Source organism: Hirundo rustica, chromosome 2 (genome assembly GCF_015227805.2).
Source record: "Hirundo rustica isolate bHirRus1 chromosome 2, bHirRus1.pri.v3, whole genome shotgun sequence".
Classification (NCBI taxonomy): Eukaryota; Metazoa; Chordata; class Aves; order Passeriformes; family Hirundinidae; genus Hirundo; species Hirundo rustica.
Window position 1 is genome coordinate 67435245 of NC_053451.1, and position 24920 is coordinate 67460164.

The window sequence follows — 24920 nt, forward strand, 5'->3', positions numbered from 1 at the left end:
TTCTAACTTAGTTAAGTGATTTGCTTAGACTCCTTTGATGGCCAAAGGAGAAACAGACTCAGGGAGAAACTGACAGTTCTTGGGATAATTCACCTCATTTATCTTAGACTTAGATGTTTTCAAATAGGATGGAGAAGTGCACCTCTCTCCAATAAATGCAGAATGAACTGTACTGATGAAAGGAGTCATACCAAGAGAAGCACCTAATATTTATTTATCCGTGGCAGTACCTTTAGCTGCTACACTGAAGGCAACAGGTGACACTGGGAAATCATGGCAACTATTTTCACACAGCTGATAAAAAAAGTGGTGATTTACAAAATATTGTTAAGAACAGAGAAAACAAAATTAAGGGAAAAAAAAAAAACCCACGTATTTGGTTTAGAAGTTGTTTGATTGCTCAACAAATTGCTAAGTCATTTGCCTACTTATATTTACATATGTGTGCATTTATGAAAATGCAGTCTGAGTGCGACATGATGGAAGGTGTCTGGAGGCAATACAGGGCATGCTTATACACCCTTGACTTTAATGTATCAGACTTGTAATGAGGGACTAATTTGGTTCTAAGCACTAGCTTGGCAGAAACAAAATACTCTTAGACTATTAATAGAGAAACTTCTCACAGAAGCTGTGACCTTTATGACTTAGCATGGTTTACAGCCCTACCTCTATTACAATTAAGCAGAGCCTTACTACAAAGCAACAGATTTCTCCCCCCACCTTTTTTTTTTTTTTTTCTCCCACTATTATAAGGAAAGGACTGCAAAAGTAGAGCTACTGTTTAGTGCACATCCTGATGCAAATCCCTTCTGCATTATGGAGACGTACTGAAACAGAGTAGGTTTATGCTGCTCTGAACAATGGTCCCTAATGTCCTGCAAACACCTACCCTCAACAGCCACCTTTAGCTGGGGGCCTAGGGAGATTTAAAGATAGTGATCCCTATAAAACTAATTAACAATGAGAAAATATTATCAGTCACAATGCTACAGTGGAATTGGGGGAAGGGGGAGAAGTTCATTGAAGGGATTACTTCTCTCACTTCCAAGTAAGACATATGTAATAGGTTTCTAATGACTTGAGTATAATTAAACATTTAAAATCAGTATTGGAAATGCCTGATGGAGAACAGTTATGAAACACATCAGAGAGGACAGTCCATTTACTATTTCAGCCTTTATTTGCCAAGCCATGTGTCAATAAAAATACTGGTCGTTAAGGTCACTGAGACTAGAACCAGGGAAAAAATATATCAGGACCATTTTTAACAGAAGTGATGGAAGTCTATAACTCAGGGAAATATGAAATGCAAAATACATATGTTCATTTTTAAACATATTAAGTAAACTTTCTTAAAATCGTAAAAGATTCATCTGTCTCCATCTGCTCCTTGCTGTAGCTCACAGCAGCAAACAGCATCAGTGAAAGGATGTATAAAAGCACAGGTGCACAGGATTAAACAACAACAAAAAAGACACAAAATAATGTAAAAAGACAACAAATTAGTTCCAGAAATACAAGCTAAAGAGATATTTGGAAATAATTATACCAACAGGCACAGTAATCCTAGTTCTTCCTGGCAGTGCAGAAACAAGGAGCTCTATAGGGATATGCCAACAGGTCAAGCAGCTGAACGAGCAACAAGCTTAATTTTGCTGTACCTAAAAATGAGAGCTGAACTAGCTACCATCTCTTTAGAAGCAAATCGTGAGAGCAGCCAAATGACTGGCATTTCAGCAGTTTTATGCTTTGTAACTATTTGTGCCAGAAGTAGTGATGTTCTGGATGGAATGAGTGACAGAGCAGTCCATGGTAAGCACTTTTCTTTAGCTTATCCTGTTCTCGATTCAAACGATGGCAGATCTAGGATTAATTTGGTCCCAAGAAGAGAGTGCAGTGGGAAAGGCTTCCCGGGAAAATTATTTCAGTCACCTCTTTGACAGCTGGCCCACAACCATGTTACCCTGTGAATGCCAAATTTGTCAGATAACTGATAGTAGAGCTCTGCACAACCAAGAATGCAATGATAGGAAGTGATTATTCACTATTTTTTTCTGAGAACTGGGGACTTAAATTGAACACATGGAAGAACTTTTTAAAAATTATTTTCGCATATTGCATACTTAGAGCTCACAGCCACTGCATACTGCAGGGGCCAAGGATACAGATGAGCTCACATCAAGATTAGACAAGTTCACAAAGGGCAGGGCCATATATGGATATTAAACATTAGGTCAAGTAATAGCCTCAGAGGCTGAGGGGCAGAAACTACTGATTTTTTTTTTTAATGGTGTAAGGTAAAAGATGGATAGAAGGGATGCAGGTATACCAGAAGAAGAATTGCTCTATCACAACCTTGTTTCTCTGCTCTTTTTGGTAAATACTAGCCAGGTTACTGGGTTCACTTGGACCTCAGTGGGAAGGATTTTAGACTTTGGTCAGCTGTTTCTATACACACACTAGTGAAACTTGCCCTTTTGAAACCAGCCTTTGCATGCCAGCTTTAGCGAAGGACTCCTGCCTCAGAGGAATAGGTTCGCTAGTTCTTGTGCCGACAGGAGTAGGAGAACCTTCGCATTACTTGGAGTGCTTACAAATACATGGCAGCTTTAAAATAACAGCTTTAAAAACAGCAGACCAAAGGAAACACGCTCATCAGAAAGGAGAAGGTTCAACTTGCAATACCAGGCGGTCCTGCAGCGCAGTCCAGCAAGCAGGGCTCTTCACTGTGCACTGTCCATTGTTTTGTTAACATCAAACCCGGATGACAAGCGAATGAGCATAGTACCACTTCCTATTCAACCACATTTCATTGTCCAAGAAGGACATGCTGGGAATCTTCTCAGTATCATCTAGCCCAGGAAATAGGTGTAGGGAGCATGAAGAAATACGTAAGGGCCTCCAAAAACACTCCTGTTCTCAGAACAGGGTATCTTAGCTACTTTTGTTCATCAGGTCTGTTGGTAAAAATAACAATAGCATAGGAACTACTTTAATTTTCTCCATTGTAATCATTGCAGAGTTTAGTGCTTGTACCAAGCTCAGACACAACAGTGTTTAACAATATCCCCATGACACAGTGATAGAGAGGGTGGATAAAAACCTAAAAAAACCCAACCAAAACAAACAAACAAACAACAAAACAAAACAAAACAAAAAACAAAAAAAAACCCTAAAATAAAAATCAAAAAACCCTCCAGAAAATTGCCTGACAAGTCATTTTCATGAAATGAAAATAATTTACACAGCAGTTTTACAGAAGAAGAGAATTATGCCATTAATCAGCACTGCTGGATAATTACACTGTATATGAGGCCTTGCTTTTAGGGAAAAAATATAAGCTAATAAAGACAGTCAGATGATTGGTAATGGCAGGGCTTTGGGGAGATACCAGAGACACAAACCTTAATAATTTAACACTAAGGAGTATAATGACTGTGAAACCGAATTATTTTAAGTTTACATTAATTTTCCACCCAATTACATATCTAACATTAAATCCAAAAGCTAGAGAATTCCCCTCAGCTGTGAACAACCACAGCGACAATGAGAAAGGCAAGGGGATGTGATCTCGAACATGACTGGACTCTGAATGTATCCTTCCAACTGCTGTGTACATCCTTAATATTCAGAGGTCTGCTCGAGAATTAAAGCCAGTTCACACTTCCCTCCAGCTACTGCCGGTTCAAATAAGGTCTCTCCCTAATACAGTCAACTGCAGTCAATCAATTTTCTTTGTGGCATCTCTTTGCACCTCTCAAGCACCAGCAGCAGATGGCTCAGCCTGGCTGTCTCACTGCCACACCAGTACGGGAGAAACCAGTGAAAAGTTGAACAACATTGAATTAACAATGAAAATGAGGACTGGAGTGTAATGAGAATGTTTCATTACCTTTGCATTGTAAGCAATTTAGCCCTGATTATTATTGACCTCCGGCGATACTGCATCCAAGTAAAATGCGCTATCCCAAAAAGCACGGGTATACTGGAAGGCAGACATTGCTTCTGAGTGTACTCATAAATAAAATAGAGCATTTCCCTTCCTGTGTTAGAGGCTTACCTTACAGCTGAGCTATCAGCATTCAACAGTCCCCCCCACTTTGTGTCTGTGCAGTAAACAACACAACTTGATATAGTACACCTGGAAAATTACTACTATTATTGTTATTATTATTATCAGTTATGTGGCACCCAAAATAGCATGAGGTACTTCGCAAAGTAGTTAAAAAGACAAACTATGTGCTACAAAGGGCTAATACTCAGTGAAACAGTAGAGCTACACAGGGTGGAAAACTAGGAGGAGGTGGTGCAACAGGAGGAAGTATACAGGTTACAGGAATAACATTAAACAGTTACTAATCTGGGGGACATGAGGTTCGGTACACGCTTCCTCTTCTTACTCCACACTGAGTTCACAGGAATCCCTGGGACTGGACCTTTTGCTAGTGCGCTTTCCAAGTCCACTGATTTTTTTCCAGAAGTGCTGTTTTCTTGCCTGCTAATCTTAATCTTTTTTGTGTGAAGGTGTTGCAGTCTGAAAGCAGATACCTTTAAAAGTTTTGCAGTTCCAAAGCAAGTATGCCTATTAAGGATTCAGCAGCAGCAGCCACAGATTTTGAAACTTCCACTGATTTTACAGTGATGGCACAATAGAGTCCAGGACTTCGGGCCAAGACGCAGTCGGCCAAATGCACAGGAGCAGCTCTTTCCCTTCACACTGCCTAGTGCACCGGCAACTCATGCTGAGGGGGCTCTGCACACCTAGGAACCATGCAGAACACTAAGTGCAGCCAAATGTGTCGTCTATTCCCACTGAAGTGCTATGATGCTGGGTGAGCCTGCCCCTACTACGCACCTTGGTGTCCCAAGAGCTCTTCCCTCTCTTCTGCCGGAGGAATTACAGCATCCTTCACGTGCTGAGTGCACTGGGGACAGCCCAGGGAGGAGGCAGAACAGAGGAAGGGTGAATTTAAAAAAATGACAAGGAAGAACTACAGTGCTCATTACCAAATCCATCTACCCATACTAAAACAATGGCCACACAGTTCCCTGCACTCTGGGCAGCCACATTCCATCCAGAACAAAGCATGCTGCTGGCGCCTCCAGAATATTAATAATAGTAAGGTATGTGCTGCAGCGGGAGGGAGAACCACAATGGGTAGCGCTCCACGGGGCTGGCATAAGGAATGGATCTGCTTCAGGCTGCCTGCCAAAGGCACTGGAAAACTTGCCTTTACAGAGGCTGCCCAAGGATGCTTTTCTCTTGCCTGCAGTACTCTTTGGAGGGCTTTTGCCCAGACCAGGCTGTACTGTAGCCAAATGCAGGTAAGAAATATCCCTGCTCACCCTCCAGCCTCTCAACTGGTACTGCTGCTTCCTGATGGAAGAGTCACCGGGATCCCTCACCACCCTACAGACGAAAGCTTCTGGTTCCATGACAACCTGCCATGCCCAGGGGGCTTTTTAGAGGTCACTAGAGTCATGGGTCTTCATCTTAGGAAGAAACCATTCCCCCTAGGCCTGTAACCCAAGGGGAAGCAAGAGTAACAATGGAGGCTGCCAGAGGGACTGTTCAGGTTTGCACAGGATCCACTGCCAGTGCAGGGATTACGACAGAGTCCCAAGACACAGATGAGGAGAGGAGAGGAGAGGAGAGGAGAGGAGAGGAGAGGAGAGGAGAGGAGAGGAGAGGAGAGGAGAGGAGAGGAGAGGAGAGGAGAGGAGAGGAGAGGAGAGGAGAGGAGAGGAGAGGAGAGGAGAGGAGAGGAGAGGAGAAAATCACAAAATGCTGACAGAAACACTTCACTCCCTGCTACCAGCCTCTTATACCACAGATTTGGTAGGGGGCAAAAGCAGTAAACCATCATGGAAAAAGGAAGGGGCACAAGGGGGAAAAATACTGAGATTGCATTGGTGCACCATTTAGCATGGGGAGACATGTTCAAGAGAAGTGTGTATTCATGAACCATCTGCTGCCAGTTCAGGTGTTGCAGCACCCTTAGGTTTGCACACACACAACATACCCCTGAGATGCAATGTATCCCCCACCTCCTCCCCTTCAGATGGCTGACAAACTGCAGAACAACACAAAGAAAAATCACTGCTGGCTTAGTCGAAAGGATTGCAGACAGATAGCTGCTAGAAGCATTGCTAAATATGTTGATGTTTCATAACAGTTTGCTCTCACTGCTGTTTGTGTTTCTGGTTTGTGTACAGCAGGAATAGTCAGTCAAGGTGATGCTTTTGCTGTGCAGATCTGCTGCAGCACTTCAGTGGAACTTATCCAGGCTTCTCAGTTCCCTGCTCCCCACAGCTTCCCCATGCTGTGGTAAAGTGCTGTGGTGCCCTGGGAGAACCCTGCTCCCTACAGAAGTGCATGCAGAAAAGTTAAACTTTGTCCACATGAAACCTTCAGCTTTCAAACTACTAGCAGTGAGTTCACAGATAGAAGCTATTTGGCTTCCATGTATACAAAGCAGAAAAAATTTGAGATACCATCTATTTTTCAAAGTATTAAAGCTAATGTGCCCATCTCAAAACATCAGCCTGCCTCACAAATACAAACATGAAGTTTTCAGGGACACATTATCGCACATCATGGTACGTGCCAAGGGGTTAACCTAAGCCTTGGAGGTATGTTTTAAAACTGATTTTGCTAAGCCACTGTCATCTACTAAATATAACTTTGTTTTCATTGAAAAAAAAAAAAAAAAAAAAAAAAAAAAAGTCCTTTAGGAGTTTCCTCTGAAAAAAAAAATAGCTCTTTGAGGCTATCCTGAGGGTTCCTGGATTTTTTTTGCATGTTCTAAAAATCATCTTTGTGAAGTCCTGCACAGTCGTGCCTCCCCATCAGAACTGTCCAGAGAATAGAGAGCTTCTATGGCCCCAGTCCTGCAGCTTGAGGTGGTCCTTCCCAGCCAGAGTTAACTCTCTGCCCAAATAATTTCCATGTGACTTTGCAAGCTACCCCTTATAGAGGAGTAGCTTAACTAAATTATCACCTCATTCCAAACTAGTTCCTATATAAATTAGAAGTCCCATGAGCATAACACTGACATTTATTGAAATGCTTACTTTCTTGCACTCGTTGATGGAGTGCATATCACTTTACAGAAGCCAATACAATTTTGCCCCTGTTCCTTACCAAGGACCAGCCACAGTTTCTCCCCAAGAGGGAGCACATCTCTGCACTTACACAACCTATATTCTTCCAGGACTCTTTATTACCATTTTCCCTACGGCTCAGCTGTGCTGCACAGATTTTCTACTCAGTATGAGGGGTTGGGGAGGGAGCATTAATTATACAGCAAGATGGAGCAGGGCCAGGCAGCCCCTCTGGTGCACCGTCTCCTCCATGCACAACCTCCTTCCTGCTGCTTTGCAGCTACAAGGATCACCTGTTGGTCTTGGCACTTCCCCAAGCTGGGGCCTAGCGGAAATGACAGAATCAGCTAGAAATGAGAGCCAGCTCCTATTCCAGCAACCCAAATGAGGGAAATACAAAAACAGATCATGGCAACGTGATCTAGCTGCCGCACGTGAGAGCCAAGAGGGGGTGGGGTAGAGGGGATACATAAAAAAGGGGTGAATGTTGGACAAAAACCCCAAAACAAATAAAAAACCCCAGAAAACCTCCAAAACAAAACAAAACAAAAAAGGGATCTTTTTTCCTGCTGTTGTTCTCTTTTCATATTCATCATAGCAAAAACATCAGGAGAGTTTTTCTCCATCTGAACACCTGCCAATAGGAAAAACTAGCTACCTTGTTTCTGCTCCCGCTGGAGTTGTCAGATGTTTCCATCTCCCATATGAGAGATGTCAAAGGGATATACAGCTGCACAGCAGAAACAACCTGCCTTCTTCAGGCCAGCTCCTCTCTGTACTGCATGGCAACACACAAGCTATTCCAAGAACTACGAAAGGAATTCCCTTCTTCCACAACACTGCTCAGCAAAACACCTTTTACTTGATGTTTGAGTAAGATGCAATGTTGTGTAGAAGAAAGATTAAACACTACTCGCCTCTCATTTTGGTCTTCTGGGCAGAAAAAGCAGATAACTAATCCAACAGAAAAGGTAACCAACACTAGCTATTTACAAGAGAGGAATGCTGCCTTTTAAATGATAAAAATACAAGCTAATTGCACACTGATTTCCATACCTAACTAGTTTCATATGAGCCCCTGAAATCCATGTTTACTCAAAGCAGTAACCATCCTAACATCCAAGATCTCTCATCAAATTTCTCTGAACCCTTGAGTTGAGTGACACCATAAATATTTACTCTCTCCAGTACCTTAACAGGCTTTAAATGAACTTTTAACATTTTTTTTTTTTTACCCAGTAATTTTTAGAAACTCTAACAATAAAAGCAGGAAAAACCTAATTCTTAAAAGGAAGTTTTTTCCTCTCCAAGAGCAATGGAATGGGTCCCCAGAGCTTCCTTCTTCCTGAGAAAACACTCTATGAATAATCAATCAAGTCCAATCCCTCAATGAGCACCAAGCCTTCAAACACACCCAGCATTGAGCAGTCTCTGTGACTCTGGCCTTTAAACTGTAACACTCTTTGCCTTTCTCTCCCTGGTTTCCCAAGCATTCTTTATTCTGTTCTTTCCAGCAACTAGGTAGGTAAGCAGAAGCAAAATTCGAGCAGTGGGAGCAAGCTGGGGCTAATTTGCACCTCATGAATTATTCAGGCCCTCCTGATTCCTGCACCTGCACTGAGGCAGGAAGCTTGGGAGGAACAGTCATTACTCTTCTCTTGGGTTTGCACAAGCTTGGTTACTGCTTAAACACTTTGTTCTGTAACCAAGGGCTTCAGGTCTTGTATTAAGCAGTAGAAATGGGAGGAAAAAAAATTACAAAACTGCATGTTGTCAACCCCCCTTCTCCTGCCTCAAACCCAGGATAATCATTCAACCCTGTTCCGAGACAATTGAATTGTAGGGTGTATCAGACTGATGCTGAGTTTATCTTACATATGCTAATCCAGATCAGAACACTGGGAGAGAAAGAGCGACTGGGAGAGAAAGAGCGAATGGGTGCTTGAGTTGGTCTTGTCAGACATTTACTCAGCTGCATTAAATTGCACATTTAGACTTCTCCCTAGCTCAGTAGGGAGTATTTCACGTGCATCAAGTATTTCACATGCTAACCTGATCATTAAGGCATCCTCTCCCCAGATACACCACAAATAAATTCTCTGCCTGGCATTCTGGCTGACATAAGGGGGGCTAACAGTTTAATACTATTAGAAAAGCCTATATTGTGCTTGGAGTGGATTTAACAAGCAAATAGGTCTTTTTCACCTCTATCTACTATTACCTTTGTAAACAGAATGCGACACCTAACTGCAATTCCAGATGCAACCCATGAATCTAGACGGCCATTAGGAACACTTGCAGAGAGCAGATACAAAACAATTAGCACTATGAACATTTTAAGATAATGATATGCTTTTGAGCTAATATGCTAAGGCAAACAGATCTAAAAGTATTATGCAAATTCAAAGCAGCAAACACCATCTTTACTGTATCTCGTGTCCGCAGCTGCACTGAGTATCATTAGGTCTTGTCCTTTATTAACATTGCTGTTACCAACAAGTTCTCCAGTTAAAAGATCGTCTCATTAATCCCAAGCAGCTAAGCATCATTCTTTGATTGATTCAGTAAAACAGATCTGTGGTAACGGATAATGAAACCGCTTTAATCCCCTCTTCCAAAAAAACTGAGTCAAACATGAGCGTTAAGCATTCAGAAAGGTACAGTCAATCCTTATCAAATCTTTGCTTTTCTTCTTTCTATGCCTAAAGAAGTTAATGCATTTTCCTATCGATGCAGGATGTGCGATTGGTCCTGTGCTACTCTTATCGCATTCCTATCCAACAATAGGTACTCCGGCACTTTTTTTAAAGGTATTTTAATCGAGCATGTAAACACGTTTTATTCTTTGATGCTCTTGCATTCAGCATCATTAATCCCCAGCATGAAATCAATAGACTTAAAACATTTAATCACGTCAAAACGCAACATACAAATCCACAAATGACTTCAGTTCATCACACACACTGAATAGCTTGCAAATTGGAAACTATGCCTTCTTTTTGCCTTGGGAATCAGTACACCCTAAGTTAGTTTTCCATTGAAATAAACAGATCCTTTCTCCAAGAATCTGCCATTAGGGGAAAAAAAAAAAAAAAGTTGATAAACAAAACATGGGATTTTCTGTTTGCTCTGTCATCTTTTTTTATCCCTTGCAGTCTCATTGGCCTTATGAGAAACACTTATTTTACCACAATCTCTTGACAGTGTGCATGTTTAAAAAAAGTTTGAAAACAATTACAGTAACTGGGTTACAGAATGTACTGGAGGTGCAAGAGAAGGGAAAAGCATCTTTGTGGTTGCTTATTTTCTCTTTTTAACAGCACACATTGTTTCTCTGCTTGAATAGAATGCATAAGGGACAACAATCATTGGTGCCTTAAAAAATAAAAAAAAAGGAAAAAGAGAATTAGCTCAACCTTATATATGAATATGACTTCCAAAGACTGTAGGACACAGCAAGTGACAAGAATCTCTTTGATGGGGCAAAAGCTGTGGCTGAGATGAAAAATTAAGATCAGACCCCTGCTTTGATTTGCAAAAGGGCAGAAACAGGTAAACAGAGAAAAGGAATAGTCTAGGTAATGGAATAACATCTTTAATTCTAATACATTAAAAACCCTGAAAGCTTTTTAATTTGAAAGAATAAAATACAGTTTGGAAAGTGGTGAAGTGTGAAAATGGGCATTCTGAAACCCTGATTTGGGAGGTACATATCCAAACGCCTGCCTAGGTCCATGACGGCATCCCCACCCACTGTCCCATGAAGAGTCCTACACAGCCTCCCTCCAAACCCACGGGTCCTTCACTGTTAAGATGGAGCTTCTTTAGGTACCAGCCACCAGGCATATGTCTGCACACACTCATTCTGGCATTTTTCACCTAGAGACAGAGCCCTGTCCTGAACTTTGCCCGTGCCTTGTGAAGAAGCCCCAAAAGGCAGGCAGAGTTCTGATGGTGGTGGCACTGGCAAGGTGCTGTACTGTAGCCCTAGTCAGGTAATTCACCCAGAGAAGAAGCGTCACCCCAGGAATAATCTGGCTATAAGGATGCAGGGTTTTCTCCATAAGTGTCCATGGAAGTGAATAATGTAATTACTAGTCTGTACTCAGGAATACAAAACCACAGGGCTAAAAGATTGGGCAGAAAAGGGGGATCCTGGCTCCAGACTAGAAATCTGGACACTACTTAGAGGGGAACAATGGAAGGTTTATTTTGGCATCCATAGCTGTGTCTGGTCTGATGCTGCTCAAGGTAATGGAACCTACAGTCCCAATCCTGTTCATGCTCAGGCAAGGATATAGGTTCTTTTTACCCACTCTCCTTACTCACCCTGTGACTTCCACGTTCCTGTTCATACAACTGCCCATATTCAGCAAGAATGGAGATGACACTCCACTGCTCCCTTTGTATGTAATCTGATTAGGCCTGCATCAAGGATTCCAATGAGATCAGCTTGTGATCAGGTCTCAGGTCACCCACTCTGTTGATGAGCTAGTTAATGAAACTCATCTGCAAAAGTGGCAAAATTGCTGTTGCTGCTGCTATCTTGTTTGAAAAAAGACTTATCTCTGCTCCATTATAATCCTGAAAGGGCTACAGAGACTACCACGGAGGGAAAATTATGCTCTTATTTTCTACTGGTTCCCTATAGAGTTCATTATGATTAATCCGGTGTAACTGGCCTGTATTCCCAGAGAAACACTTACATTCCCTACGCCATCAGCAAAGTACACACCTAAACTAGGTGGGTAAGGGCTCCTTTTTGGTTGTTCTCGGGACATGCAATTCTCTCTAGTGACTGTAATGAGGAATTCAAGTGCTTTTCTTCAGAGGTCAGATCAACCTGCAAAGCTTAACCTTAGTATACAGGTAGAAATTTCACTTCACAGCGAAGCACAAGTGCTACTCACTCAAGCATTTAAGGAGTTTTCTGAGAGTGTAACAGAGACACCAGTGCCTCTAGTGTAGCACAACACAGTCCCACCCTAGTGGAGAGTGGGAATGAAAATTTCATAGTAGGTATGACTAATCTGAACTTTACTGTAAGCATACAGAGTGTAAGTGACCTCCGGATTTTGCAGTTTTTCCCATTGAAAGTAATGTTTATGCACTGATCTGGATGAAGGGAAATACGCAGATTAGGGAATTGCTTCAAATGCTTTGGCTATCCTAGATGCATTAATTTTTCATTACCTCATTTATGAAAACAAAAAAAAAAAACCAAAAAACAAATCACAACAAACTTAAAAAAAAAAAAAAAGGAAGCTCAATAAAAAACCTGAATTAAAACTAAAATGTGAAATGAGGACATTCCAAATCCAGCAAAGAGAAGATCAAGCATTTTCTGCTGGCAGTGCTCTTAATTATTACCAGTAACTTCCTATTTATTACCATCATCATTATTCTTTATTCTATTCTTTAAAAATGATCCAGATTACATCTGCAAATGTGTGGGGTTTTTTTTCTGTTTGACAGATTAGATCCACTTTGGGCTGAAAGCAATCAAAGTTTAGACATAAGAAATATATCCTTTAAAGCCTGTGCTCTTCAGTTAACCATTTGGTCCTGGAGATGAATTGCAGGTACAGACTTGAACCTTAACATTCTTACTAACTAATAGGAACGCTAACAAGTAAAGCAATGTACTCTGCACTGCAATGCTTATTTTCTTTTTGAGCTGGTGACAAATGAGAATGACTGTGTCGAATTAGTCTTTAAAATGTCAGGAATACAACAGAACACTGCAAACCCTAATCTTTGAACAGTGGAGAGTCAAAGCAAATTAAGGTGAAAATGGTGTCCAGTAAAGTAATTCAGATCAGGAAAGCCATCCAACTCCAAAGCAGCTTGACCTGAACACAGCCCCAGAGGCAGCGCCACAGCTGCCAGCGAGACAGTAGCCAAGAAGTTAGCAGAGGTGCAAGCCAAGAAGCCAGCCATGAACCCACTTGCCAATGCACTAAAGCTGTACTCCAGAATCTGGCATCTGGGCCCTCCAGCTGCCAAACATCTCCCATCTGGCTGAGCCTGTGGATGAGGTGTTAAAAAGATCGGGGGAGATTACACAAGAGCAAAAGCAGTGCCCTTTGCAAGACAGCAAAGATCGGGAGGCACACTGTGCCCCCAACGTGAAACTCGCACACATTATCACTTTGTTCCCAGTGGATCGGAGGAGGCAGTCTGGACAAAATGCTCCACATTTTGGAGGAAATCAACAGTTAGATGTGCACGAACCTAGGCAACCATCCCAGCCTCTAGCCATCCACAGAGGTCAGCAGATGGAGATTTGTTCAAACTGGTTTTGAGTAAAACTTACAACTTTTAGTAGTTTTGATGAGCCCAGCAAGAAAAAACAGGGGAAAAAAAAAAAAACCTACAAAAAAAAATCTTTCTTCAAGACTTTGTGATCCACTCTGCTCCTCTGTCACCACAAAGAAACTGAAGTATGAAAGAATGTTTCTGTACTTTTCTAACTGGAATACCATAATTTTGAGTATAATTTTATGGAAGGATAACTTTCTTGCAATTTAGTGGAAAAAGATAAGTTTAGTAATACGAAGTTGAAAAATACTCAGACCTTGATATGCATGAAATTTAACTAAAATTAAATATATCTACTCATATAGCTGCATTGAATTGCAGCAGAATTCACTTGTGACAATCAGTTACTGTTCCCAAACTCCAACAGTGCCCTACCCCAAGAAGCAGGACCAGCTGTGAGGAAGACTCCTAGCACTATCAGTAGTTTTTAGTGTGCCATAACAATTCATACTTTCAAATAATGCACTGACTTTAATGTTAATCTCACTGATCTCATTTCCACCTTTCAGGCAGGTCCACATGGCCCAAATGAAGTTGGACAGATGTGACTTCTTGATCAATTTGGTTCTTTCTTTCAAAAAGACATAAAAACCCTACAGCTCTTTTCCAAATTTCTGTTTTTATTACAACCTATTTGTCTTGTCAAATATTACCTTTCAGTCTCATCTCACTCCAGTCTCAGCACACTAGCTTTCAGCAATTTAGAAATGCTGCATAAGATGACTTATGTCATCTACATCTAATCATGCATGTTTTTCAGGGGGCCTCATTAGTAGGATCTTATATTAATTACTATGGTATGTAAATACCATGTAAATTCAAGTAGGATTTTTTAAGCAAAATACTGACAACATTAACAAGGAACAAAAAATTAACACCATAAGTTTCCTTCTTGAAAATGATTCCTGTGGAATACAAGCCAATAGCAAAATACTGTAGTAAATTTAATGCAGGCTAAAGAAGCCTTCATTTAAAATTGTATCTGAAATATGCATATATTTTAGAAACACAACATTTTGACAGACTAGTTGGCTCTTTAGAATAATTTCTGAGGTTGCACTGATAATACAATCAGATCAAAGAAAATTCTAAGGATTTTTAAAAATAAATGTATTGCTTCAATTTTATAGCCAAGAAAACCTTAAAAAATTTGTATTAGCTCTAACAGAGAAATTGCTCCTGCTGCTACTTTGAAAATGTTTGAGTAATAAGATCCTGCAAATTTTTAATACAAATATACCCGTTGTAGTGTAATTAACTGCAAATTGGAGATAGGAGTAGTCTTGAAGAATGACTCCTGTATTTGACTACTCATTAGCAATTTGAAAGTGTAATTGCTCTTAAACATGTCTTCTTCCTAATTTTATTACAAAGCTTATAAATGAGAAAAATTTGATTTATTCTGCACAGTGTTTGCTTATACTGAATGCCTAAAGTTGTTTTTTTTCTTCTGTACTCCACAGACAGAGGGCACACAGGTCACTAAGAGCAGATAAAGAATGAGTTGATGGGTTTACACTTGTCCCATAATAAACAGGACTCCAAAGGAATCTTCTGAGGGGCCCACAAAACAAACAAAAGAAGGGAGAAGGACAGGCAGGCAAGCAAGCACACTGAGAGTCGACATTTCACTACATACTATTTTAAAACCCACAAAAACAACAGCCATGAATCCCACAAAAACAGGAACCCTACCAGCTTTGGTCCATCTTTCTGTCACTTGACATCATTTCTACCTGGGCAAGGGAAGTGTTCCCGAGGGCCCTTTATGGCAAAGCAACACTTGCTGAAGCCTTCCAGTCACTCCCCCAATTGGATTGGCATGTAAACCCTGCACCCAAGAGCAGGGCATCTACTAGGCACATCACACAGTAAGATTTTAAACTTTTGCCCTCCTTGAAATAAAAGCAAGGAGATGTTTGTAGAGAGCTCTTCGTACATTTTGCAGCTTTGCTTCGTGGTAACTCCAATTGACTCATAACATGAACTACATTGATGCACATTAACTTGGTTACTCAGTCTCAGTAGACTGCTTCGAACACTTTAAACTGTATTATTAAACATCAGACAAGGTATCTTCTATGCTTGTATTTTAAACACTGGGATTTGTAAAAGGAAAAAAAAAAAAGAAAATTGCAGCTTTCCCACCACCCTCTGAGCCCCAAGATAAAAAAAATGCAATTGCAAAGCTCAACTTCAGATCTTGCCTAACCCCACATATCCCCCTGTCATGACATAAAGAGGCAAAGAAACCTGAAAAGCACTGCTAGTAGACGTCATCAATAAAACAGAATATTATGTAATACACAATAAAATGCTTCATACCTGGAGTTGAAAAAACGAAAAGGGTTAACAGCTGACCTGGCACAGCCCCACATGCTCTCTCTGGAAATTGAACACAGACAATTAGGAATTTTAAGTTACCCAAATAATCGAAGGGGACTTAGACAAGCTTGAGGAACACTTACTGCAAAGTAAGTAAGGCACATAGCCTCAGTGTGGAAGGCACTTTAGGATTTTCCCATTCACTCAAAACTCTTCTCAAACTGAATTTGCTCTGTAGATGTCCCAGCTAACGATAACTAAGCCATTAGGAGCTCTGCAATTAATTTTCATGGCAGCAAAATCAAAGCTTAAGTGCCCACATGTCACTCAATGGTAGCTCTGGATCATGATGGATCATATTTTCTTATTAAAAAATAATCAGTGACAAAGAGGTAAACTCTAATGAGAATCTAAACAGGCAGACATTGCATGAAGAGGATACAGTGGCTGCAGTGAATGTCTGCTCCCAGAATTCTGCTGCAGTAATATTATTCCTAACTACACCAAAAACTTAGGCGTTAACATTTTTACTTAGAACCGGGACTCCAGGAAAAAATAGACAATCTTATAAAATAATATTTTGACTAATGAACCATAGAAATACACAGTGCCATAGCTGTACAAGCCTCTACGCTGGCTGAGATTTGGACTACGTAAAATGTTCCTTTTCACTAACAAATTCAGACCCACTGCATGTACTCAAACAACAAGCATCATACAGATGGTTTTTGGAAAATGCACCACCAAGTTAGGGGGAAAAAACCAAAAAACCTGTAGAAAGCCAAGAACATGAAGAAACTCCTTTAGTCCTCCTCTCTGTGGTTCAGACCTCAAATGTACTGTGAAAGTAGTCTGAGGTCAATGCCCAAGAAACTAGCAAAAATATTAGAGTAACAGTATGAATCATTAAAAAGCTCTAGCACACTAGCAGTTGAATGCATTTGCACTGAAGAAGTTTTGGATCTTTTATAATGCTCAATTAAAATGTCCAGATTGGCCCAGGAATTGAAAGTGAAAGGGAACTTTTCAGAGTAACTCTGCTTGATTTATACAATTGCATTTTCCACTGGCCCTTGGAAACCTACAAATAATCTATTTGCTCTCAAAATTTTGCACTGCGTGCTTTGAACCTGCCACATTTCCCTGCTTCAAGTGGACAGTAAATATTGGCTTTCTTTACTGTTTTTGCCATTTGTTAGATACTAAATTTCTGATAATGACAGAAATATGCCATGCAGATGACAAAATGATGTAAAGAATTTTTGTAGGGTAAGTTATTAGCTCTATCACAGCCTCAAACGGTTTTGATTTTTTTCCACACTCCTTTTCCACTCTCCATGTAGAGTCTTTTTCTTCTCAGAAATACATAAAGCACTTGCCCCACAGTATCAAATAGGTCCAGATTTTATTTAAAAACTGTGTCAGTACCTAGTCAAAGAGCACTGTGACAGAAATGCCCCATCAGCCCTCAACTGAAAGCAATATGCACTGGAAGAATGATTACTGGAAACCATTAACACCAATGGTTCTCCTCCATGTCAATTAGTTTGGAATCATCTCAGTGTCTTATTGGAAAATCATTTATTCACACAGGTGATATAAACAACAATACATTACCTCGAAGTTGTAACTCTGGATTTTGGACACTCCTCTTCATAAAGTTCCCTTTTTAACAACTAAGCAATAGTGCAGAACAAAATACAGTTGCTGAGTTTAAGTATTTGCATGTTAAATTTCTGACAGCGGGAAGTTTAGCAGACAACAAAAGCTCTGTTTAAAATCTACAGTAGCCAGGTACTGAAGCAAAAGACACTCAGGCATCATCCAACCAACGCCACTGACACCTCAAACCTACTATGCTCCTCTCTGTTTGGTGTGAAAGCCAAAGTGCTGTGGTCTCACACCCAGCCTTCCCCTATGGCCCAGAAACCATGGAGAGAAATACCTAATACTTGCCTCTGGAACTTGAAGCTTATCTGTGCTATGAAAATGGGTAAAACACATCTCAGATAAATCAGCATAAAAAGGATCTGTAACAGTCACTTCCCAAACCAAAACCCAAGTGTAAAGAGGAGGGAAAGGACCGCTCCTGGGTATCTTTTGCATACAAGTGCAGATATCTGGCTCCTGAGTTAGTGCTCTAACCACCAGGATTTTATGCCTTAGGTGGGTGGCTGCACCACTGCTGGCTGCCACATTTTTAGACCTACAGACGGCAGAAATAGGCAAGCTCAGAATTCAACCTCTTCATCTCAACAATGGAAAGTTGGGAACGTGACCTGCTCTTTTTTTTTTTTTTTTCCCTCCAAACTACTTTAATGAACTACTACAGTTCAGAAGCCCGAGCTCCAAAGAGAGCTGAGACAAGGCACAGCAAAGTACCCAGCCAGGATGTAAGTGGAGACAGCTCTAGGAAGCTGACTGCTCTGCCTGTTGAACTTCAAAGCCTTTAACTCTTTGTTTACTATACTGTGAGAGTGTTAATGCCTTGTGCCGGTGCTCTGCCACACTGCTGGAGCCAATCACCTATTTCAGAGCCTCACAACACCTCCACCAGACCTCCCACAATGCAGAAAATCTGCATCTTGTTTCAAGTGCCTGTGCTCTTGTGACTCATCTTAGTCCTGGGTACCTGCAGTACTTCATGTGTGTTATAACCATGTGGGAAAAGTGAACCTCTCTGTCGTGCAATATATTGACAAGGATGTACCTGTTACAGAATTGCATGTACTTGTAGGTCCTCTCAAGCAAAAGGAAAAGCCACATTCTATTATTCTGACTATGCTTTAGGCAAAGGATCTCAGAAATTATGTGGAGACACAGACAGCAGGAAGTTCTGAAGCGGAAAAATTGGGTGCAAAAGGAATCAACCTGTTCAGCTTGGTAAATAATTTTCAGCAAACAATTTATTATACAACATCACCTTATTATTGTGCTTTTGAAACTTTTATGACTGAGATTTTGGGCATTATTATAGTTTCTCATGTGAATGTATTTATCAATGGTTTGACTCTTTGGCCCTGACAAGCAACTGATTACAGAAACAGCAGTGCTCATCAGTCCTTAAGAGAAATACCATGGTGACATATATCTATCTGACAGAATTGTGCAGCCTTGATTTATCATGCATTACCCCAGCACTATGCTAAATATTGTACTTTTCATGCAAATAATTGAGGAACATATTTTCTGGGACTAGGACTGCTGACTTTTAATGAGTACATAAACCAAGTATTTCTTTTACTGCCTGATGTCAGCTTCTGGTCATTCCCAGGTTAATTTTTCAGGCTCTGTTTGCAATGCTGGACTTTTCAACCAGCAGCAGATCCTGTATACAGGTCATAGTGTGAGTATTTTCTAGGGCAGCCACTGGCCTCAGTGCTTGCCAGCCTGCTCCAAGCCCTCCTGAGCTAGCAAAACAGGCTAGAAAAGAGAGCTCTGGCTGTTGCTGCCTCCTCTGATCCACCCTGGTCTCTTCCTTCTTTTCTGCCTGCCTCAACTTTCGTATTTCCTTGCACTGCTTTACCCTGTAGCAACTCAGTATATTTCACAAGGATAAACAAAGAAAAATATGATCCAGAACCTCATGCTTGACACATCTTTTGTAACTGCTCTAATGATGGAAGTGCAGAGTTTGACTCTGAAATTGTGACTGTCATTACTTCAGGATTAAAAGCTATAGTATCAGCCATTGTACTGCTTTACCCTTTGTTTTAGCCTTCAATTCCTTTATTTTGATTAGAGTAATTTCATATGTGTGGTGGCTGTAAGGTCTAAGTATCCTTTCTGAGATGTATTAAAAATAGTAATGCTCGTGTTCTAAGTCACATACACGTGGACAGTGACACCTCCCTGGCACACAGGCTCAACACAAAAAATCTCTCTTCATATCCATCATCCAAGAACTTCCATTCACTCCTCTTTTTATCTCTAGCCTAAAAAGAACTTGCTGTGAGAAATGAGGTTGTGGTGAAATCACTACTAGTCAAAAAGGATTGAACTAATACATGGGAAAAATCTTTTCCCATCATGCAGGAGAAAGAAAAATGACAGGAAAAAAATAGGTTAATAATTTTTTTATCACTGTATTTACATGCTCAGTCAATTATGCCTTGCCAAACAGAGATCCCTTCTTAACAGTTCCCTCCTTTACATGCAGTTTACATACCCGTAACCTACACAACTTCTGTGTTTTTGCATGCATTGACCTAAACACTCAGGACAATGTTTCTATAAATCAGTGTAAGCACTGCTATTAAGATTTAATTGTGTCACATCTATGTCCAGCACAAAATCACAGGAACTGCCTTATGGAAAAGAAAAGATAAAAACTTATCTAATCTAGATAATGAAACAAAGTAATTTTGGCTCAAGTGACAGCAGAAGACAATGCTCTTTCTTTTTCTTATCAGTAAGTCAAAGTAGCAGTTCACCCAGGTGGTTTTATTGTGGATTTTCCAGCAGCGTTCTGCTATCCAATCCACACTTATGAGCATTTGTTATAGCTCCAAATTTCTTAAGGCACATGACTCTGCCTCTTCTTTCTGTGCTGATTTAGAAAGAAAAACATGAAGAACTGAGTAACGAATCACTGGGGAAAGAGATGCCAAATGGGTGTACAAACTGCTAACTGGGTAGCAGTAATTCATAATGTTATTTATAATTCATTCTTCAGTGTCCTGCTCTTCAAGCAGTTAAAGAATGCCTGCCTCACTATCCATAAAATGCATTTCACATATCTTATAACTAATGACTCGAGCTTCACTCTGGAGCAACATATTTTAGTGGATTAAGCACAGGAGTAAGAAGCAAATATACCTGATCTCAACTCTTTCTCTGCTTTGCTGCATGGCCTTGAGTAAGTCACTAACCTGTGGATAATTATAATATTTAAACACACAGGGGACCTGTACAGTTTAATTAGTTAATGTTTGCAAAGCACTTCAAAGATGAAAAATGCTATATGAATGATAATCATGTGCTATTGTTCCATGGCATTTTATTCCAAAGCATGTTTGTGTAAGCATGTATAGAAATGTAAAATTCCAGTAATGGCCAATTTTCACAGCTACCTTGAAATGATCAGCACTTCTTAGACTAAAATTTACATTAATTAACAAATATAACTTATGTTTAAGAAGACATTTATATATGATTTCAATACAGATGCTAAACTGAAGCCGGGAAATAAGATCTTTGAAAGTTTCTGTGTGATAGATAAAGAGACACACAGAAGGTATCAATGAACCAATACATGTTACAGGTAACTCTTTCACTGCAAGATAACGGTCTCACAAATAGCCTAAGTGTTGAGTTACTTCCCTTTTTTTTTAGCATCGAGACTTCTCTTAGTTTCAGGACTAATCGTTAAACCAAACAAAGTTAACGGCAAACAGAAGCAGCATTTTGGACTTTAACAGAACCAGGACTCCTTAGCTCTTCAAGCTTATTAGGCAATTAATTTAAATATTTCTCTCGAAAGGAAAATATTACTCCTAGCAATGGTGTGGTAAAAGCTATAGAATGACCTATTCAACAGTCACGGAAACCTATTCTTACAGAGGAGACAGAAAGATATGATTTTGTGTAGACCAAGGTAAAAGCACTCTCTCATTTTCAAATTAGCTTTCTTCAGGGAACAATTTGATAATACCCCTATCTCCCGATATACTTCCATTTAAGCAATACAACCCTTCCAAATCAGGAAGTGATGTTAATTTCTCTGTAGGAGCTGGTTTTTACAGTTGCCATTTGCCTAGCCCCTGTTTCTAATGATCATTGGCTGATGGGGAATCCTATTATTCTGGCAAAAGGCCTTGGGACATATAGCAGAAAATTTTCACATCAAAAAATCCTAGTGCATGCACAGGATGGCATCCTTTGATGCTACTACCCAACTGTCAAGGTTTTGACCTTTTCTTTTGTCAAACATCACATATTTAAAAAAACAAACAAAAAACCTTTTTAAAATAATATGGGTTTATTGGATTATTGAAATCTCAGGTTCATACTTAGTGCCTAAAGCACAATTCCTAAAGGTATATAGGTCTTTCAAGCTCTTGAAGTCTTTAATAAGGGCTTTAGGCCAATTCATTTTTACATGCATTACACTGCTCGAAATAACCTCATAAAATGCCATATAAACACACTGTAGAAGTCAGTACTTCTTCAACAAGCTGTCTGAACTGCACGTAGGGAGTGCACGTAGGTAGGAGAAACCACACCTGTAGTAGTTGACGCAGGTCAAATTTAGATGTACTAGTTCAGCTTCTTCTCAAGTCACAGACTTCAAGCATGGCCTTAGAAAATAACATAGAGGGAATTTCCTCATATATAACTTCAGCAATGCAAAGTTTTATCACTCTCCCTAAACCATTTCCCCAGGTTCCTTTACAGCTGCTGGGCAGATGTAAAAATAGATGATCATAACTAGTAAGATGACTTTACCTAGAAATATCTCTCCACTAAAGAAATCCAAAAAACTTGAGCCTAACTTTTAGATAGCTCGCATTGCGAGAGATGAACTTTGGTACAAGGTTATGTCCAAATCGGACAGTCCAGCACTAAGGTAGCTGAGGGGTGCCCCTGGGTCATTAGCCAGTGTCCAATCCAGCAACACTTCTCACTGCAGAAACCTCTTCTTTTCTGCCACAGGATAATTACTTGAGACTGCTGACAAAAAGTAAAACAAAACTAGAACAGAAACATCCCTGAAATAATGACACAGTGGGGGCACCAACCATAACACAGATGCCTTGCAGGGCTCTATGTCACCACTGTCTTTCGCTTACGCATCTGCATAAATGCCTCTCAATGATTTTAGCAAGTCAGTTCAGTTTGTAGAACAACTCTGGAGGAGGCCAAGGAGTAGCCTCACCATGTTACAGCCTTTGGGGAAGTCAAGGCCCACAGACAGTTCTTTCTTAGTGTGTGGTCCAATTTCCCTCCAATTCCAGCAACTATGCAACCTTCTGCTCTAAAGTCTTGCTGCAATGGAAAAATGCATCCCAGACTTGGGTATTCCTCATGATACAAGTGAAATTGACGTATTCCCACAATTTCACTTCAAACCAATTAATGTTCTCCAGTGAAAAGAAAAATCCTTTATTGAGGAATTCTGGATGAGCACTAGCCAATTCTCCATCTGTAAAGTTTCCATTCAATTGTGTGCCAGTTTTAAAATGCGCATTTGTTCACAGCAGGCAGATGTACCAGAGAAGAGGGAAGCAAAGTCACACAAGCACCGCTGAAACACCCTCGCTTATGTTTCTTGGAGGTTTGGGACAAAGTATTTTGTCTGCAAGTGGAAGAAAAAAATGAGGTGAAAGTTCCCTATAATGAACAGCACAACAGTAGTAATGATTGCAACCGAAGCAGGAAAACAAACTATACCAGTGCAGAAAATGAATGTCTGATGGAAACAAAGATACAAACTTCAAAAGAAATAAAAATAAACCACAGAAATTGATTTACATTGAAGAAGAGGAGAAGAAAAAAAGATATCTAAGAATAAAAAAATCAGATTTGAAAAGCATGTAGTAACTCAAGAGAGTACATTGGTATGGTGGCTAGGCCGTCTGTCTGTTGTGGAATTTCTTTTCTGCTAGTGCAGTAGCCAAAACTAACTCCTACTGTATTGCAGTAATAGATATCAGAGAATTTACAAATAAATTAAGATGATCACGTTAGTATCAATGTATCAATCACATAAAGCAGCCAAAGAGAACAGGGGTGGGGTCCCTAATCTCATTTTCATACAAGAACTCCAAGGCACTCAGCTCATCGCAAAGAGGAATTCATGTTAAAGGTCAGAACAGTCACATACAAATGACAAATCCCATCTCTGTGAATTAACTGCAGTTATAACTATAAGTAGACAGGATTTCCTCTTCAAAATTTGTCTCTCCCTTACTCCAGAAAAACAATACACTATCTGAAGCATCATCAATTTATAGGCACAGTTCCTCTTTTCCTTGACATTTGAAAGAAAAAATGGTTCCATCAAAGGAGTTTCCTCCACTTGCAACACCTAAGGAGAAAAAAAGTCTAGAGAGAAAGAGGAATTTCTGTACCTTTGCATTTTTATCAACATACTGGTCTAAAGTTCATGGTAAAAATCACCCTCTGCCTCTCCTGCTTCTGCTCTCAGCTTCTGCCAGCTGGAGACCTAAAGTAATGCATGTTCAGGGAGGAAAGCTGCATGCCGTAAAATAATGTATTTTACCACACAAGTGTGCAGGAAATAAGGAGATGAATGCTCTGTTCAGGGTTTGCATTACTATGTGCCATAGAGACGGCTCCTGAGGCCATCCTGCATCAGTTCTGCCTAGGGATGGAAAGGCTGCCAGGCTGAGGGAACAGCATGTTGCCTCTGTGAGGGAGCCTAAAAAAAGTTTTACTGGTCTTCTAGGGGTTGACTAATGCCTTCTCCTCCCTTGGCTTCATAAAGATTTCTGGAGTGTATCTGAGATTTGGCTCTGAAATATGGTGCTATTCTTGCTGTGTAATAAGCATCAGTGGTGTCAGGCATATAGAGGCAAATCTGGTCTTTGTTAGACGCTACATATGAAAATGAGTTTGTAAAACATGCCACAAAAAGGATGAAATGCTGCTTACAATGCAAAGCCCACTGGAATCTACATAATTCTGCAATATTTATTATCAACCAGAGCATATTATCTGAGAATAATAAATTATCCTTAGTCTGTATTTTATAAGGCATAGCAACTTCCATAAAGCAGCACTGTCACAGGAAGACATTTCATGGAAGTACCCTGCTTGAAATAATGACTTTATTTATCTATAACTTTACATTATTGATTTGGTTTGTTGAACTGAAGGACAACTATGAACTCTTTCCAAAAGAACTACTGAGAAAGAAGTCTGGAAGCCAACATAAAGCTTGGAGCAAGATGGCAATTTCCCTGAGAAAAAATAGTCATACTTGGTCACTTTACAAATATGCAAACAAATTACATTCTGTTTGCGTAAATGAGAACTAATGCCAAACACATGACTCTTAGTGTTTCCTTGTCACAATTTTCATTCCTAAGAATTTTGTTCCTGTTAAGACTACAGTGGACCTGAAACAAAGCAGCAACATCAGTAGATGCCATCCAGTTTAAGGGGACATGAAAAGCAAAGCTTTCAAATAGGCATTCCAAACT

General features: G+C 40.2%; 1 protein-coding gene across 6 annotated transcripts in view; it reads right to left on the reverse strand.

Moving 5' to 3' along the window:
- Window positions 1–24920, reverse strand: part of KLF12 (KLF transcription factor 12) — a 242837-nt gene that overhangs the window by 55311 nt on the left and 162606 nt on the right. For 4 of the 6 annotated variants that reach the window (XR_009207538.1, XM_040054936.2, XM_040054934.2 and 1 more), the window contains one exon: window positions 15754–15813. The exons of the other annotated variants lie outside the window; for them this stretch is intronic. Coding sequence is in view for 3 of the 4 variants with exons in the window: in XM_040054936.2 (XP_039910870.1) it covers window positions 15754–15813 (60 nt within the window). In the remaining variant the exon portion in view is untranslated. The remainder of the gene's footprint in view (window positions 1–15753; window positions 15814–24920) is intronic. 6 annotated transcript variants of the gene reach the window in all.